This window comes from Pantherophis guttatus, chromosome 2 (assembly GCF_059756535.1).
Source record: "Pantherophis guttatus breed Tessera chromosome 2, ASM5975653v1, whole genome shotgun sequence".
Lineage (NCBI taxonomy): Eukaryota > Metazoa > Chordata > Lepidosauria > Squamata > Colubridae > Pantherophis > Pantherophis guttatus.
Genome location: NC_142064.1, coordinates 223,923,871 through 223,943,958, shown reverse-complemented (window position 1 = coordinate 223,943,958; position 20,088 = coordinate 223,923,871). Strand labels below are relative to the sequence as shown.

Genomic DNA, 20,088 nt, shown 5'->3' with positions numbered 1-20,088 from the left:
CCATGTTTTACATTCATATGATCATGAATTGCAACTTGCCCAGCCAGCTTTTGACAAGCAAAACCAATGAGGGAAGTTGGATTAACTTTAACAATCACTGTGGTTAATTTAATAACCATAGTAAAAATGGTTGTAAATTGGATTGGTCATGTGATCACATAACAAGCAAAATTACAGTCCCAATTATTGTTGTAAGTCAAGGATTTCCTGTACTTATGTTCAGAAGTCAGGCCAGCATGAATTTCTTTAAAGAAGTAATTTCCTCTTTCATGTCTAAATGTATAGAAAGGGAAAATTGATATGATTGTTTTCCTATTCATCCATAAACGAAGGATTATTCCATTACCTGGAAATGATTTGAAGTTTCCTGCTCTGGATCAGGATCCAAGAAAGTTAGCTTTAGAGTGTGCCAGCCTTTAGCAATCTTTACTGGATTATTACAAAACAACATCCAGATATACAGATTTTAATCCCCTGAATTCTCATTGATAACACTAATGGCTAGAGAATCTGGGAGTTCGAGTCCACACATTTAGACAACTCCCACAATGAGAAAATCTAGATTGGGTACTCACTGAGACTGGAAAAATGAGCCAGTCACTTTCAGGACCCTGGAGAGTTCACTTCAAAATGTTACACTACTGTATGAAGTTATATCTGTGCATATTATGTCAGTGGAGATGTATGAAGTTATATATATCAATGGTAATTCAACTTATCTTCTATGTTGATCACCCCGAAACAGTTCTTGACTATTATCAACTAAGGCCAAAAAAAAAAAATCCTGGCCAGTCTCTATGATAGAACTTAGATCACAGAAAATATCTGACGTTTTGGAAATGTGCAATGCACTGCTTCCAATAATGGCATTTGGGGAATGGCCTAAAGGCTCAGCCAAGAATGAGCTGGGGAAATATCCCTTCCTCCAGCTTTGTAAAGCTTACAGCATTAGGACTTTAAAGACTATTCCAGCATTTTGAACTGGACTTAGTAATAAATAGGGAACTAATGTAAACCCTCCAGACTTTATGTAATGTGGTTCTATCTTAATCCTTAACAACTCCCAGGTTCCCTACATGTAACACATGAGAGCAATTCAGCCTGAAACATACCAGAAACTAGATGCCTACTCAGGAAGCATTGCTGATGAAGCTCTCTAAATCTATTTCAGGGTTGTACTTAAGGGAAAATAAAAAAATAAACATTGTAAATAAATAACTGACCCCTTTGGAGGCTCCTTAAATTAATGATCTTTGCTAAAGTTGGAGTAGTCAGTTTTGAAGTTCAACAATGCTTTCTTCTCCTCCTCCTTCTCCTCTTCCTCATTTCTACCTATTCTCAATTTTTTTCGACTCCATTAAGCTTCACAAGATACTAGACAGAGGGAGAAAAATTCTGTTTCTCACTTGTCTCTATCATCTTCTCTTTCTTGTTACCCTTTTTCTAAACAAATAGTCCTAAGCATTCTAACCTTTTCTCAAAAGCATTCCGTCTCTTATTCATTTGTTTTTATATTTTGCAGACTCTCCAGGTCTCCGGGATTTTTATGGTGTGCAGTAACCAGAATTGTACATGGGATTCTAATAATAATAGGATCATAAATCTGCAAAAGGCAGGCTTATTTTTGATCTTTTGCCTAATGATCCCTAAAATGGATTTTTCCTTTTTCAAACTTACAGTGCATTAATATATATATATATATATATTTTGGGTTAAACCACTCAGCATAATCCCAAGATTAACTAATATCCTATTCAATTTCATAAACTCTCAACAGATCACATAAAAATTAAAAAATTGAAAAAATAATCAGTTTAAAATGACAATCATGCCATTTTAAATTGTGATTTTTTTAAAAAAAACAAAAAACAAACCCAAAGCTCCTCATAAGAGTAGCAACCTCATTGTTTTCCTAAACTCTCAAAGTAAAGGCACAGTCTCACAGAATGGGTCCCTCTGTCAAAGACAATCCTACACATTTATATACTATATCACAAAACTCTTGGTGGTTCACAAGACAAAAAAAAAATACCATAAAATAAAGCAACATAGATATAAGGCAATAAAGCCCAGGACAATACAGATAGTCCTCAATTCACAACCATTCATTTAGTGACCGTTTGAATATAATGACACTGAAAAATGTGACACACGATCCTTTTCACACCTGCAACCCTTGCAGATCCAGATCAAAATTCACTTTGTTATGGAATTCACCAAAACTTCATTAATGCAAGAATCCAGTAGTCAAGGTTGCCTTGCTATATTTATAATCTGGGTGGGTTTGAATTTTGTGGGCGTGGTGGTTGGTGATTTGATGTAGAACCCATTATTAGAAGTAGGGCATGGTGTTAGTTCTGTTCTGATTGGTCCATCTTGTCAGTCTGTTGTGAATAGTTTGGATTTTACACCTGATTGGGTGGTAAATTGTATCTAGTTCTATTGTTCTGTTGATGGCTCATTTGAGCGAGTGCTATTTGAGTGCCACACTTCCAGGAATTCTCTGGCTGTTCTGTTGTTTGCTTGGTTGATTATTTCTATGCTATTCTAGTCAAATGTGGGGCTCAGTTTGAGGGCATGGGTGGCTGCTAGGTATTTCTGATCTTGGTCCTTTATTGTCATTTTTCCCCCTTATTTCTTCGCTATAACTGGTATCTCGTCTGCCTTGTGTAGGTTACAGTCTTGTTTCTGTATACGTTGCTTGTTTTTGCTTAGTAGGGTATGCAAACTTTTGGTTAACACAAGATTCTTTGTACCATTTTTGTAGGCTTGTGGACAGCAAGGACTCTGAGGCATGTTCAATTCCAACATTCATGCTTTCATTTTTGCTTCCATTTTTCTTTTTCTTCCCTATCCATTTTATTCCAAGTTACACATAACCACTACTAAGAAATCATCTGTACCATTTGCCAAACATCTCATTCCCTTTGTATTTGTTACTAATTCTCTCAAGCTTTCATAATAAACAATAAAATCAGCCTTGCTTTTAGATATACTTTTTCATGCTATGTATGAATAGAAGTATGCTTAAATCATTTATCTGAAGTTAGTAGGTAAAATTAGTTATTCAAACAATGAATAACTAGAGAGAATTGGAGAACAAAATAGCAGAATAATAATACAGCACTTAAAATCAAATGTAAAATTCTAATGACATGGCTTATAACATAATTCACCCTGGGTTTAATAGCTGTTCTTTGTTACCCTAACCTAGTCCTGTGGCAAATCATCTGCATGCTTTAATAGCAAAATGTAATTGTCTTATAGATAATGTTAGGCTTGTTATCTGATAAAGGGAAAGCTAAATCTACCAGATAGCTACCATTCTCATTCATTCTTGGAATTCATAATGGCCCAGTTACTTTTACTCTCTTGCTTCATTTCCACCCTATCCATTAACGCCACTTATATCCTATAGAAATTATCTATCAGTACAAATTATGCTGAAATAGTGCCTACTTAATTTAAGATCGCTTCCTGTATTTCTGTTCCTGTTTACTATACACTTCCTAGGAAAGCACGTATCTCCAAACATACACATCCTCTCCTTTATGGCTTTTTCCTCATTTGAATAATTTGAGGATACCCATTGAGAATTCTGTCGCCTGCCAATGCAGCTGGCCCCAGCTATCATTAATACGTTCGTTAGATTCGTGCTTCTTTTGTTCACTCATTTGGAGAGCCTTGAATGAAAAGAAGCTGATAGAAAGCATTTTGGCTGAGGCTCAAAGGAGCTGCTATACCACACAAGGTCAGCATTGCCCAGCATGCAATTGATATCTGCTCTTGCAGTCAGTAGTATTCATGTAGAAATATAAAGAAATATAAAGATGGGGAGCCCGGAGGCTCTGCAAGTATTGCTGAACTACAAATACCAGAAGTCTCAGTCAGCAGGAGCAATTCCAGATGGGCTACCAATTGAGAACAATCAATTTTACAATCTCTGTAGGCAAAGACCTCATAAACTGTTTAGGATGGCAATTTTGTGTCCTGTAGATATTCTGGATTAAGAGATACTAGGACGGAACTGACGGAAGCTGTAACACAAAACATCTGGAGGGCACCAGAACCTATAAAAGGTGAAAACTAGACTGCAAGATCAAAATGACAGCATGCCAGTTTAGGTTAGGTTAGGATGGAAACATATGGGGAAGGAAAAGTGATGATTTAGAAGCTAAGAAGGACAACTAGAGAACCTGGGGGCTCCAGATTAAGCGGATTGAAGAGAAGAAACTGTTAAAACATGTAGGACATGTAGACAAGGCTTCCCAACCCCCAGAAACCAGAACCGGTCCACAGCCTGTTAGGAATCAGGCCACACAAGCAGCGGGCAAGCGAGTGAAGCTTACTTTGTGCATGCACAGGATCTAGGTTGTGTGCTAAATTATCCCCTCCCCTCCCCCCCCCAAGTCTGTGAAAGACAGTTATTCTTCCAAAACTGGTTCCTGGTGCCAGAAAGGTTGGGGACCACTGAAGTAAGGCATGAAGTTGATTACACAGAGCACGTTAGTTAGGCAGAAAGTCATTGAAATGCACCTCCTGCACCAACCTCAGAGGTTTCCTCCCCAAAATGCATTACAATATTTGCTCTGACTGACAATGAAGCTGCTTGGATGAACAGCAAAATGTCTCAAACCAAGAAGAAAATTAAGTCCAGTTGCCATGACCTTCAGACAACTTTACCTGGATAACTGAGAACCTTCATCAAGGTTTCTGTTAATGCATCCTGATGTCAGATAAGACTTTTCCTTTCGGTTGCACATGAGCGTAGGAAAAAATGCCAACAGCGCTACCTGAGCTCCAGATTATCTATCCTCTTTCAAACATAAAGCACTGTGCAGCCCATCAGTGTCTAGGGTGGGATGGTGCTTGAAAGAAACAAGATGGCAGCTTTCATTGCACAGAAATTACCACCATTTTTTATTATTACTTTTTAATCTCCCTGGATGCCCCTGATATAGCCCAAGTACCTATGGATAATTTTGTAAAATAAAAGGGGAGACTTCAGTTATAAGCCATTCTTCAGAGATTTGAGGGAGTTGTAATATTAGCATATGTAGAGATTAACAAGTGAGGGGATGCATCAATACAATACAATTTCAACTCCCCCTCCCCCACAATCCACAATATCGCATTCTTAAGAAAATTAGATTATGTATGGTAAACTCCTTGAAATGCGTTCAGAGTAAACCCCTTGCTGGGTCTGCAGTGACACCGGGAGAGTTTTCTATTTAGGCAAAGATTCAGAAGAATTTCCCCAGCTGCGGATTGAAAGAACGGCGTACTTCAGACAATCCCCCTGAATGGAAAATTAAGTCCTACCGGGCCAGGCAAAGAAAATGAACCGTACCCGGCCACCCAAAGTGATCCAGCCGTCAACTTGATCTCAACCTTCGTGGATTCCGCTCAGGCAAAGACCCGAGTTTCACGCCTTGCTTAGTTGCCCTCTAAGAAGTTGCCCGACGGATAATAACAGACGGCATCCACGGCACCATCTCCCTCTAGGACCCGGGTGAAAACTGAAAGCCGGGAAGGGGCAGAATGCAGCCCACTGCGCAATGCACACGATTTCATACTTCAGCATCTTGGAAACCTGGGAGACCCACAGCAGCGGCCACACCGATCCAAGAGGGGGCGTGGAGAGGCGAAGCGTTGAGTCGCTTCCAGGAGCCAAGCCAAGCCGCTGCAGCTGGCCGCCCAGAGCCCTTGCCTGCCTGCCTTCATCCTTCTTTTATTCCTTCGCTTCTCGCATCTCTTTTTAAATCTGGGAGGGAGGGGGGAGAGAGAGAGATGCGCGCGATGGCTTCGCCAAGGGTCTGACCGGCCAAGCAGCCTGTATATATTATATCCACATTTGCTTATGTGGATGCTGCATTTACTTGCTGGCCTTGGATCAGAGCCGTTCGTGTATTGATCGGGCAACCGTAAAAGCCCTCCGATTTATTTATTATTATTTTAATTTTTTTTTCCTTCTTCACCCACGCCCACACCCTCCAGCTTGGAGCTCCCCTAGAGGGAGAGAGGGAAGGAGGGAGGGAGGACCTAGAGAGGTTTGCAGGCAAAGTTGCGAGTCACCAGGGAGGGGGGTCGCGGGGGCGATGCCGTGTGAGCCCGAGCTGCTGCAGCGGCAGGAGAGAGAGGGCTCTTCAGGAACGAGAAGGGGCCGAGCCCCGTGGGCAGCTGCTGCAGCAGAAGCTACGTCCGACTGAAGGAGGAGGAGGAGGAGGAAGGAAGGAAAGGAAGCATCATGAATCCTGTGAGGCGTCGGGCGCTGCGGCTGCTTCTGGCCTGGGGTGAGCCTTTCCTCATTTCCCGGGTTTGGGGGGGGGGGTTTCTTTCCTTAAAAACGGGGCATGGGGTGTTTTCAGCCCGCGTGCAGGCTCGATCCGGGAGGAGGAGGGAGGAGGGACGCTCGGAGCCCAGCGCGTCCTGGACAAAGAGGCAAGGCGGCGGCGCGGAGCTGGGAACGGGGCTCCGGGCTGCCTGCTTGTCGCCGCCTATGGAGTCAAGGAGCGGCGCGGTGGGAGGGTTCCAGCCGTCCCCTGCGGGAGTTGGGCCGGTTTTAGCTGCTGTTGCTGCTGCCGCCGCCGCTCTCCTTGCTCGCTCGCTCGCCGCCTTGGGCTCCTTTAAGGCGCGAACGTGAGAGGAGCCGATTTGTTCGGCTGAGGTGGGAGCCCGGTGGGATCCTGACTGAGGCTTTCTTGTCAGGAGGGCGGTGGGAGGAAGAGGAGCCCGCCAGAAGGAAGGAGGTCTTCGTTTTGGCCGGGCAAAACAAAACAAAAAAGGCATTTCTTTTTCCCTGAAGGTTTCTCTAGGATGTCACCTCAGGATTGTAAGAAGTTACTTTCCTCCCGGCTGCGTCAGTCAGTTAGACGCTGCTGGTTTGTTTTTTTCCCCCCTGAAAACTCTTCTTTATTCTATTCAGGAGGCATAAAACCAAAAACGAGCCAACCACATTGTTTTATGAACATGTTTTATGCTCAATATGACTGAATTAGGGTTCAGTGTCTCAAGCAAATCCAGAAAGCTGACCTTCCTGAATAAATCATTGGAAAAGCAATGTCGTGGGAACACAACCCGGGATGACATAGACTTTAAAAACTTCTCTTAATACATTATGCTAAGTTGTGGCTTGTTTCACCACAGTGGCTAGGTTTGCACAACATGCTAAGATGGAAAGCAGGGTTTCTACATTACATATAGGTTCACACGGAGCATTGGGCAAAAGTTTCAGTAAAAGTGGCGTCCACATAGATTTTTATGGCATTGATTGATGCCAATAAATAGGGAAGAGTTAACTGAATAAGTAGAAGTAACAATCATTTAGATAATCAAGTGTGCATCTTGGGCATAAAATTAGCCAGATTTGAATAAACTGAACAGTTAAGAATAAGATATGTTGGCAGGAGAAGCTAATGATGAAAGGAGCTCAAGATAGGGGAGTTCTTAAAGGATATACTAAAGGCACACTAACAAATACATAATTTCAGTGAGGGAAAAATGGAGCCAGCACAAGCCAGTGGGGCTACCAAAAAGCTTTGTGAAGATCTAAAATTGAAAAAAGGATAGGTCAGAAAAGAAGAGAACAGACAGTAGATTGAAACTGTAGAGCTGGCACCAAGCAAACAAATGCTCAGAATGAGCTGACAATGCAAGGGAAAGTAAGAATGATTTTTTAAAAAAGACTTCTTCGGTTTTATTCATGTATCCTAGATAGCTGGTAGAAGAGGAGAAAGAGGGAAAAGAAGATGGAGCAAACTACAGATTGGTGAAACATCAGCGTCTGGGAAGATTCTAAAGCAGATCATAAAAAGATCTATCTTTAACACTTTGAATATTTTGCGATTGTTACCAAAACTCAGTATAGATTTATCAAACACAAATACTGATAGGTAGCTTTGTCTCATTTCTTTGGTCAAATAACTTAATAGATTCTGGGTATGCTTGTTGGTGTACTTCAACTGCTTGAAACATCCCATGACATATAAATTGATAAGCTAACTAAATGTGGGGTGGATGGCATAACAATTAAATGAATATTAAATGGACACACACATATATACATCAAGTCAATGTTGACTCCTGGGTGACTGCCTGAACCCTGCAGTTTTCAGAAGTGGTTTTGCAGATATCAGTGCAGGTATCAATGAGTCCTCATCAAACTGATATAAAGTGAGGTGTCACAATGAATTATCCTGGAACCTCAGCTTCATGTTTATTAATGATTTGGATGAAAGGTGACTAGAATGTTTGATTGGCAGATGGCACAAAACTAGCTGGATTAGCTATTATCCTAGAAGACTGAAATAAAACTCAGTGGAATTTAACAGAGACAAGTGTGATGTTCTTCACTGGGAAACAAAGATCAAATACACAAATATAGGATACACATGTATATGGTTTAGTAGTGATATTTCTGAAAAAGTTAATTGCAAAGTGAATACTGTGGGAGCTAGCAATATGATTTGGCTGCAAAAAAGCAAAATGCAATTTTATGCTGCAACAACAAAAGTATTAATTTCTAGTAATGGGAAGTAAGTGTTCCCCTTGTTTCTAGCTTGATGACACTTCATATCTAATATTATATCCACTTTTGGACACCATACTTCAAGAAGGAGTCAGAGAAATTGGAACAGGTTCAATGAAAGGCAGTGTGGCTCACTGAGAGATCATGTCTTATATTGAAGGAGCTGGGTGCATTTAGGCTTGTAAAAAGATTGTAAAAGATTGACAGAAGGGATATGATAGCATTCTTCAAATATATGAATGGATGTCACATAGAAAAAAAGTCAAAATATATTTACTTTCCATCTAGAATAAAGGACTCATAATAATGGATTTCAGGTACTGGAAGCCAAATTCTAGCTGAATGTTTGGGAGGAAGGGTTTTTTTTTTTTAAAGCGTTTTAACAATTTGCTAGTGGAACCAATTTCCCAGATAAATGGCAAACTCTGTTTCATAATATGTGTCCAGATGAGGCCTGCACAATAATCTATCTGGTATACCTTAATTTGCATGCATAAGCAAAATGTTTTGGGCATGGAAGAACTGGTATGGGGTGCTCTATATTTGGATCAGAATCCTCGTGCTTTGGGAACAGACCTGAAATAAGTGCCTTTGGTCTGAGCATAGACCCAAAACACATGTATTCCAGAACGACATTTTCAGGATAGTGAAAACAGGAAAAAGTCAAGATCAGTGGCAATGGTGGAAGTTAAGCAGACACAGAAAAAGGAAGACACTGAGAATGATCAAGGGAAGGATTTGTAAGCTCCTCTGTATGCCATTGAATTCAAGTATGCATATCCAATTGACCAGCCTGTTCCAATGTCTTCCTTGGCTTATCTCCTTTTAGCCACCTCTGCTGCCCTGCTTTGTTTGGGATTCAAAACAAGCATGGCTGTTATTTTGATTGCTGCTTTGAACAGCGAATTGGCCCAGTGGCCTTTTTCAGGTCTATGATTCTATGAATCTTGCCTTAAATGAGAGCATATAATACTTGTAAATTAGCATGCTATGCCACCTCATCTAATTGTGGTTTATTCATTCTTAAACAAACTACTGTTTACGTGATGTGTGATCACATTACTTGTGTGATGTCAGTGTTCCAAGTAATGCCCCCATAGAAAGCAGAACTCCAAGGCAGGTAGATTCCTCAAAGAACAAATGTATTGGATACATCATATTGGCACAACTGGTGAAAACTGACTCTGAAAGTTCCCACAGTTTTCACCTAATTAAAAGATCCCCCAAGTCATCAGTCACATGGTCCAATAGAAGTGCTGGCCAGTTGCTTGGTTACTTCACTCCTCCTCTCCCAACCACCTGTTGGAATGACCTTGGTTCCAGGGGTGAAATCCAGCAGGTTCTGACAGGTTCTGGAGAACCGGTAGCGGAAATTTTGAGTAGTTTGGAGAACTGGCAAATACCACTTCTGGCTGGCCCCAGAGTGGGGTGGGAATGGAGATTTTGCAATATCCTTTCCCCAGGAGTAGGGAGGGAATGGGGATTTTGCAGAATCCTTCCCCTAGAGTGGGGTGGGAATGGAGATTTTGCAGTATCCTTCCCCTGCCACGCCCACCAAGCCACACCAAGCCACACCATGCCCACTAAGCCACGCCCACAGAACCAGTAGTAAAAAAAAAAAAATGGATTTCACCACTGCTTGGTTCCCACAGGAAAACTTTTTATGTTGACTGCAAAACCCCAGTTAACTATTTCCCTCCCCCTCCCCCTCCCCCTCCCCCTCCCATCTAGTGGCAGTCCTGAAGCCTCAAAGATGGCCCCAGCCAGGTTCGCTTCAGGGTTGACAATAGTGGTTTATTCATACTTAAACAAACTACTGTTTACGGTGATGTGTGATCGTATTATTACTTGTGTCTGTAAGGTAAAAGCCTTTGTTTGAGACATCTCAACAATCCAGTTTAAGCTTTAATAGAGGAGAATATCTGTAGCCCAGGGTTGAACTGAGGAGGGCTTGGTGCTCTCTGAGCTTGGTTGTTTGCTAACAGTCATTTCATTATCTGACTAGGTAAAATCATCAATGCCAATGAGTCTGGGATTGCTCTCTGTTAATATAAATAGCTTGTCCTGCCTGTAGTGTTGGGGATACAGTTTTCTCTTTGGTAGTTCCTTGATTTGGATATTATTTTCTGCTTGACTGTCTGGTGTTAATCCCTGCTTATCTGGGTGTTGGTTGCTGGACCAAGCTAAATCCAAATCCTAGAACAAGCTGAATTCAAAAACACCAGGGACTTCCTAGAAGCTTGGCTGATGAATCAGCCAAAAATAAACACACAAAGACAAACCACATTTACATATCATTTAAATAAAAAAAATAAAAAAATAAAAACCAAACTGAACATATCCTCTCCGCCAATCAAAACCCAGATAAGCAGGGATTAATACCAGAAAAATAATAAAGCATAAAATAATGCCTTAATCAAGGAACTACCAAGGAGAAAACCACACCCCCACCAAAACTGACAGGGCAAGCTACTGTATTGTATATAAACAGGGAACAAACTGTACACTCACACTTATGCTGATGTTGTTACCTAGTTGGGTAATGAAATGTCTGCAAGCAAACAACCAAACCTAAAGAGCACCAAGGGCTCCACTGTTTAAGCTTTATTGTACAGTGGGAAAAGGAAATCATAATCACTGTATTTGTTTTAAATATTTGTTTCCTATAGTGGAAAAGTTGAAAAATTTTGCCTGTCTGCCTGTCTGTCTTTTGTGTTATTCTTCTTGCATAGAATGAAACCTCTGCCTATCAAAAATACTTGTTGAAACTCTTGTCAACTTTCAGCAATTTGAAATTTAAGGGTTACTATATATATTATATGCTGTCTGGGAAAACAGTGTCCCATAGGTAGTTCTCGCTTAAGCAACCACAATTGGGACTGGCAAATCTCTTGCAAAGTAATGCAGTTGATAAGCAAAAGATGACAAACTTAAGACATCCCTTCTGCTGCAGTCATTAAGTGAATCACTTGCAGTGGTTAAATGAGACATCATGTGACCATGACCTGCAATTTGATTGCCAGCTTCTCTATTGAAGGTTTGTCAAAAGGCTGTTGTGAAGCCGCCGAATGTCAATCATGTGACTGGATTGAGTCATAAAGTTACTTTTTCAGCACTGTCATCACTTCAAACAGATACTAAACAGGGCAGTTGTCAAGCAAGTTTTATCTACATATATTACCTGACTGCAAGGTGCAGTAAATTACAGCAAATTGGGAAATCGGTGTGTAGCCATATCATATATAATTTTGGAACGCCCAAAATTGTATTGGTACATAAATGAACCTATGTCTCAATTTGAGTATTAATGTAATCAAATTGGTCTCCAGTGTTGCTTGCCTGTCAAGACTGTTTAATGTTTATGTATTTCAATTTATATTCATTTTGTTTCGTGGAATATACTAATTTACCTTAGAAACAATGAAAGAAAATCTTTGATGTAGCTCACTTTCCTGTACCATGGTTGAACTGGAATTGCTGCATTATGTCTTTCTAGGAGATTGTATATTTTTGTACCACACTGAGAAAGTTTTAACCTCTGGTTTCTCTTCTATTTCAAGATATCTTGATTGTTTATAACACCTTTCCTAGAAAAGAAAAATAGTGTAAGTGACCTTTCTTTTAACAAAAATGTCTGAGAAAACAACCTCAATTTATAATCTTAATGAGCTATGCATGATTTTAATTTTAAACATTTTTAAACAGTTCCTTTAACAAATTTATGGGTGTTATACTTGGAAAGAGGCAAATTGGCCATTCTGGTGATCATATGACTTAAACTATTTTTATCTACAGTATAGGCTCCATCTTAATATCCTGTGAATAGAATAGAATAGAATTTTTTATTGGCCAAGTGTGATTGGACACACAAGGAATTTGTCTTGGTGCATATGCTCTCAGTGTACATAAAAGAAAAGATACGTTCATCAAGAATCATAAAATACAACACTTAATGATTGTCATGGGGTACAAATAAGCAATCAGGAAACAATATCAATATAAATCATAAGGATACAAGCAACAAAATTACAGTCATACAGTCATAAGTGGAAGGAGATGGGTGGTGGAAACGAGAAGATTAATAGTAATGCAGACTGAGTAAATAGTTTGACAGTGTTGAGGGAATTATTTGTTTAGCAGAGTGATGGCATTCAGGAAAAAACTGTTCTTGTATCTAGTTGTTCTGGTGTGCAGTGCTCTATAGTGTTGTTTTGAGGGTAGGAGTTGAAATAGTTTATTGTTTCAGGAAAAAAAAACATTTTAAAAAAAATTTCCCATGTTTCTGAAGGAGCAAATCTGTAGAGAAATAATTATATATGTTGGAAATTAGCTCTAAAATACTCCACTTTAATGTTAAACGTTAGGGACTCAGCCCTCTGTAGATGTCATAGTCTAACTTAGAAACTTCTCCAAATCCCAGATATTTGGAAGTTCTTAGACAAGGTATTCTGTATGAAAATATAGATTCTGATTTATTATTGCTGTATTATCAATATCTCTTTTTAAAAATGGTGAGATCGAAAGTATGAATTAGACCCATAGATTGCAAGGACGGATACTCAGCCCTGCAGGCAACAGTTCTATGAGACTCCTTTTGTTTGAACATAGAATCATAGGACCCCAAGGACCTCGGAGGGCTTCTAGTCCAGTCTCCTGCTAAAGGCAGAAGACCTTATACCATCCTGGTCAAATGGCTATCCAGTCTGTTTTTGATGGTGATGGAGCACCCACAATTTCTGGAGGCAAGTTATTCCATTGATCAATTTTTCTCACAGTCAGAAAATTCCTCCTTACTTCTAAGAAGGATTTCTCTTTAACAAGCTTTTACCCATTATTGCCCTCTGATGCTTTGGAGACTAAGTCAATCCCCTCTTCTTTGTGATAGCCCCTCAAGTACTGGAAGTGAGTTATCATGTCTCCCTCTCATCCTTCTCTTCAATGGGCTAGACCAGGGGTCTGCAACCTTAAACACTCAAAGAGCCATTTGGATCCATTTCCCACAGAAAAGAAAACACTGGGAGCCACAAAAACTCAGTGGGCGTGGCCAACTCAATGTCATTCACTTTCACCAGTCACATGACCCTCTAGCCACGTCTACCCTTAGGCATTAGGGCAGAGAACCAGTTGTTAAAAAACAACAGGAACCACAAAACCGTTTTGACATCTCTCTCTCTCTCCCTCCCTCCCTCCCTCCCTCCTCCCTCTCCCTCCCCCCCTCTCTATCTCTCTAGGTCTCTCTCTCCCTCTCCCCCTCTCTCTGTATCTCTCTGTCTCTGCCCCGGCTGCTTCTCCAGCCACCACCGTCGCACTTACCTTCTCAGGCCAAGCGAGGATTGACTGGGAGGGGAGGGCGAGGGGTGGGGCCAGCCAGTGGTGGGATCATCCAACAGGGAGCCAAAGCAAAGAGCCCAAAGAGCCTCATGTGGCTCCAGAGCCACAGGTTGCAGACAACTGGGGTAGACCTATATAGCTCCTTCCACTGTTCACCACCATTTGAGGCTGATTCTTGTCATGATCATAGAAGAGTATATACTTTCCTGGGATGTCAGAGCAGATTAGTCCCAAATCTAACCCCCTTAACTGAGTTGGGTGGCAGGTCCTCTCATCCCTAGCCAGCATGGATAATTTCAAATATATCTAATACCTGAAATGTGTTTGAATATTAGTAGCTCGGGTTGGTAGTTACTCTGTTGGTTTGAGCTCCAAGCTTGGCAATTTGGTGGCAAATGTTTCATCACCATTTGAGGAGACATTGTCAGTGCATTTTTAGTTGTGCTCGTCTGTCAGAACACAGGTTTTTAAATATCTTGTTATGAGATGCAAATTAGTCTGATCAGACCATGACTCAGAAATATCTGAACAAACAACAGTCAGACTAATTTGCATCTCATAAAAAGATATTTAAAAACCTGTGTTCTGATAGATGAGCACAACTCAAAATGCACTGACGATGTCTCCTCGAATGGTGATGAAATGTTTGTAACTAAATTGCCAAGCTTGGAGCTCAAACCAACAGCATATCTAATATCTGTTCCATATCATTTTGAGGAAGGCTCTTCCAGACTATAAAGTTGGAACTGTAAGAAAGGGTTTTTGGATACACATTTAAGTCAGTCCAAGGATTAAACCCAAGTTCCAGAACTCAGTTTAGGTTAGGTAAGGTTTAGACTTCCTTCAATGGATCATATAACCTTTTATATACAGTACTCTCTTTGTGGTTTCGGGTTTGTATAGTAGAGGAACCATTGACTTTTCTCAGTAAACTTTTATAAAGATAAATGAAGACATGAAATGAAACGCACTTTCCAGGCTCAAACTACAGGACTATGAAACGATAAACTATTTCTGGTGAAACTATTTTGCTGCATAGTTTCTTTATACTGGAGTTTAAAGGCAGACTCTGAAAATGGCCTCTGGGAAGTTTCTAAGATGGCTTGATAGAAAAGAATTTCTGTCATCCTTTATTTCTGATTGTCAAGTCTTAGGCTACTGTGGTGAGGCCTCTAATAAAATTAAGTAGAACCTTATAAAAATGAAGTATTTTCATATACAGGAAGAAAAAAACAGAACAACTAAAAGCAGTTGATGATGTGTTGTATAAATGCAATGTTGCCCTTTTCAAATTGCCTGCAAGTAACTGCAGCTGATGGGTAGACCAATAACAGACGAAATAGATACTTTCTTTAGATGGCAGGAAATGCTAAGAGGGCAGAGAAAAATGAGGAATTCACAAACAGTCCAGGTTATGATCACATTCTTATACAAGTGCCGACTCTTATGTTTAAAGGACGACTTCATCATTCTTTTTAATAGGAAGGCACAAGTAGAAGTCTGAAATCTTCCACAGATGGCTTTCTATTTATAAAGTCTTTGTAAAAACGCATCCCCTTCTGTTTATGTCTTGACTAGGTTCACAAAACAGGCTAGGACAGGTTCACTGGTTTTATTAGCCATGGAATAAACTACAGTTGTCTGGCTTCATACAAATACATTAAGACAGAAGGGCAAACTACATTATATTTTAGCATGCAGTAATGTATAAGCCCAGGCTCAATCTTTGAACTGAAAGTAAAAAATACAGTAGTTCCTTTATTCTGGATCCTGAGGATGGCTAGCTCGTTTCAGTTCTTATTTCTTCAGTGGACCTATCAGATGTGGGCACAAAACTCCAGACAACTGCTAGTTCAGAGGGCTTTAGATTTTTTCAGAAAAGGAATCCCTGATCAAGACAAGAGTCAAAGCTCTGGTGATTAAAAAAAAGTAAAAATGGAACTATCCAAGTGAACTTCCAGAGTCTTTCAGAAAACATCATCAAGTTCGTGCAGAATAGTAATGTTCTTCAACACACTGTGAGAGTTTGTTGCAAAATCAAATCCAGAAAGCACACACAGGTAAACTGATTCAGCATGATTCATTAACTTCTTTATATACATAATAACACATGAAGATAAATGTACAATACCAATAGCAGATTCTTCCAACGTAGCACTTACAAGCAAAACACAAGCAGAGTACAGCAGACTAATTTAAGTTTCATTTTTTTGCAGAGCACAGAGTTAAGCCACACCCAGGCTCCAAAACTGTTTCAGTTTCCAAATAGCCCTTACTGGCTGACTTAGTTGCTATGCCTATTCATTGGCTGACCTTGTTACCATGTCTTCCAGTCATGAACTATATACACTGACACACACAACCAGAAAAACCTTCTATAGGACAATATAGAAAAAACACTACTTCTCCATTGCCACCTGCATTTTTGTAGTATAGATCTGCTAACTCTAGCTGATAATTGTGGCCATAGTCACACCTGTCCAAAGTAATTGTCAAACATGACTGCTTCATTGTGACACTATCAAATAAAACTATTAAAATTGTTTGCCCAAATTTCATTTTGGCAAAGATAGAAATTGCTTCCTTCAAAGTAGTGCTGTTAACTTTTTCATCTGCTAGAGCTAAAATTTATTTTGGCTCTTTTAATTCCCATGGGCTCTCATTTGTAGAATGACTTCAAAATCTGTAATATTATAGCAATGAAAAATAGCAGACACACCCTGAAGCTTCCTAAATTCTTGATCTAATTAATAACCAGTGAAAATTGTCACAGTTCAAAGGCTTGAATTAGTTTTCCTCCTGGGATTGTGGGTATCCATGAGGGGGCAACAAGGAGCAAAATATAAAGCATACGTGAAGATGTATCTTTGATGACAGCACTGCATATGCATCATTCTTTAGGGGTCATCATATAGAGTCGGGAATGACTAGCACATATATGCGAGGGGAACCTTTACCTTTACCTTATAGTTTGCTAAAATCACTACTGGTTGTGAACTTTCTATTGCAGAGATCACAAACTGGGTTCTCACATTGTGTCATATGCTAATGTCATTAGTTTTATGGTGCAGTGGCAAACCAAGGCACTTTGATTATAACTTGTCCTGTAAACTCAGCCCTTTGAGTGAATATTGAAGTCACTAAGAGCAATGTGTGAGAGAACATAGATCAAAATGCACTTGCCTGAATAAGGAAAGCTACTGTAGGATTTATGGATCAATAGGAACCTGAATGGAAAAATAGTGACTTCATGATGTCCTATAACTAAGATCCTGTAGTTTGTCAGCCCTTCAGAATGTTTTTTTGGACTTCTTGGTTTAGTCTGCAGCCCTGGGATTTTCTGGGATTAAACAAAATTGCTTAGCTCAGCCAGATGCTGCCATCCAGCTGAGCTGTCATGCTAGAAATTGCTACTTTAGAGCTCTTTCCAATATTGACTGGCAGCAAACCAGCAGGTGAGATGACCCAGAAAGGCTCTATTTGCAATTTGAGATGCATTGATCTCCACAGATTTCTTTTGTTAGGTGTCTGGTTGGTCTGTCTATTCTACCAATTCGGTCTTCATTTCTTCTCCTCTGCTGCCAGAGGACTTTCCTGGTGGCATTACAGCAAGTGGCCTTTCAAAGTCATCTTGAGATGATTTTGGCAAAAGTTCTTGTGAAGTTCTTCTTACTTTTCTAAAGATCAGGGGCTGATGTTTGCATTGTCTCTTCTTCCTTGTTATCATCCTCGTTAGATTCCTAAGATTTCATAAATAAATAAATAAATAAATCCTACATTTAGAGGAGGTGAGTTGCATATGTGTGCACCTCATAGCTGAAAAAAAATGGACACATCATAGTAACTTCCATCTATACAGGTGGGCAGAGTTGGGTGACATTCCTCTAAATGTCCTTCCTTTCTTTCTACAGATAATTCTAACATATTTATAGTCTTGTGAGTTTTCTACAAGCCTCTGTGTGATTATCCCCTTGCTACATCCTGAATCATTAACTAGCATTTGCTTCCCCTCTTGGTTACAAGCTCAGAAAATATTTAGGGCTCTTGGGAATGAGGGTGTGCTAATATCTCTGTGGGGAGTCCCTCTTTCCCTGCTTGGACTACATCAGAAGAATGCTGGCCTTTCACCTATGTTTTCTGCAGTCCTAATTAGAACTGATTGCTCTGCTGGACTTCCTTATTCTGCATTCAGAATGTTTTACCATTAAATAAGAGACAGTCAGCAAAAGGAAGGAGGCAGAGAAAGGAGTGCAAGAGAAATACAAGATAGAGATGCTTTGCAATAATCTTGCAGTAACTGACAGAGTTGTTCTGGGTGGCACCCGAGCTTTCTTTGTATGCACAAGGAAAGTCACTGACATCGATCCATCTTGCTTTAAATTTGGGAGGAGTCTCCCATGGGTACTAATAGGATCGCTACCCTTTTACCCTGTTGCTTGCGAGTGTGCATGTCACCCCTCCCCACAAAGGAGCACTGGCACTGTTACAAGAATGATATAAGCATATATTTATCCACCCCATACAATTTCTCTGTCAAGACAAATAACTTACGATGCTTCTGCTTTGACTGCAGAAAGGAAGGTAGCAAATTATGGAGTGGAAAGTTTGTGCTGAGTCACAGATTTGAGAGTGAAGTTGCAATGTGCTGTGAAAAGTATTAATGGGAAAAGATTACCCAACATATTCCAATATGTCCTCAATATCCTTGTAATAAAAATGGTTTTCCCGGGGAATGTCATCTTAGCCTCTAGGGAAGAGGATGTTGTAAGCTGTTTTCACCCAACCAGACCTTCTCTTTTATTGCTCCGATATTCTGTGTGTCTTCTTGTCAGCTCTAAAGCAGGGATTGAAATGAATCTCTTCCCGCCTCTGCTCTCTTTCTATACAAAAGCAAAGAGATAATAGCAGGGGAACAACAACAGTGGGTTGGAAAATCATTTGTTTTTAGCACTAATTCTGGGTCAGTTTTTCATCCATCTGGCAGTAAAAGAACAAGAGCAAGATCAGTTTTATCTGATCAGGATAAAAATCTGTCTGCAGAGAATAGTTTGAGGTAGTGCAGCTGGGCCATGGATGTCCAGTAGACTGAATGACCACAGGGACCTCATCACGGGAGTGCTACTCTTGTGTCCATATGTTAGGTTGTCTTATATGTGTATGTAAATTGCAGCATTTGTGCATGCAACATTTAGATGACATTCCAGTTGTCTGAAGATGCTGATGGATATTGCAAGTACTTTCTGATAGATATCTTGAATGTTAACTAGAGGCATTGTACCACTGAGATGTTGTCTGGTATTACTTCCAATCAAACTTGACAAACAACCTCCACAATGTTGCCTAACACTTTCAAAAGCAATCCCAGTGTTGTAGGGCAATGGATCCGATACGTTGACTGTGCTTTTTGTGAAGATACTTTTCCTTTGTATGTAATGGGTTTTGTGCCACTATGCCAGGCAGCTTCTTCAAATCCAATTGAAGTCTCCTCACATTGTTTTGACGCACATATCCTGGTTAGACTGATACATTGCACTGCATCTTAGTCTATGGTTTCTCAAATAAGCCAAGATGATTAGATTCACACATTGCACTAAACCATAAATTACAATTTGCAACCTATATTATATATTAAATCAAAATGAAACAAACCATATTAAAGTTTGATGCAACATGTAAACCTACCATTTTCTCTTTTCTAAACTGTCCCATAACCAAACTATGGCTGAGTTCACACATGGCCATAACTGGAGGAACAAGTGGGGCAAGTGATATTTGAGCATTAGTGTGTAACTTTGGGATTTGTATCAATTTTGTGTCACCATTGCTTGCTGCCTAAAAGCAGTCAACAATAACAAATGCTCTGTTCTCAGATTCTGGATAAGAGAAAGAGGAGTCTGGTTATGGTTGTTATCATTGAACTCAAGCAGTCTTTCATTACGTAATAAGAGACTAACCTAGTCTCTTCAATCTCGAAATTTGAGAGGAAAAAATACAGGCAGTTCAAGAAGATCACAAAAAGATGTAGCTAGAGCATAGTCAAGATTCAACCCAAGTTCTATGATATCCTTCCAACTCTTACATTTTAGTGATTCTGGGTAGTTCAGGAGGACAAAGCTAGGTTTATTTCCAGATGGTAGGTACAGGTCAAACAATTATAGATGTATTTTCAGCAATCTGATTAACCAAGTGTGTGTTATGCTTGTAACAGTTTTCAAGTTTTTTTCTAAAAT

The 20,088-nt window shown here is 40.0% G+C and overlaps 1 protein-coding gene across 2 annotated transcripts in view; it reads left to right on the top strand.

Annotated features, from left to right (window-relative positions):
• Positions 1–5,528: 5,528 nt before the first annotated feature.
• Positions 5,529–20,088, top strand: part of PODXL2 (podocalyxin like 2) — a 48,545-nt gene continuing 33,985 nt past the window's right edge. Inside the window, exon 1 of one of the 2 annotated variants that reach the window (XM_034431525.3) lies at positions 5,529–6,293. In XM_034431525.3, coding sequence (XP_034287416.1) covers positions 6,248–6,293 — 46 coding nt within the window. In that variant the 5' untranslated portion in view covers positions 5,529–6,247. The remainder of the gene's footprint in view (positions 6,294–20,088) is intronic. The other variant, XM_034431526.3, reaches the window with a different exon arrangement.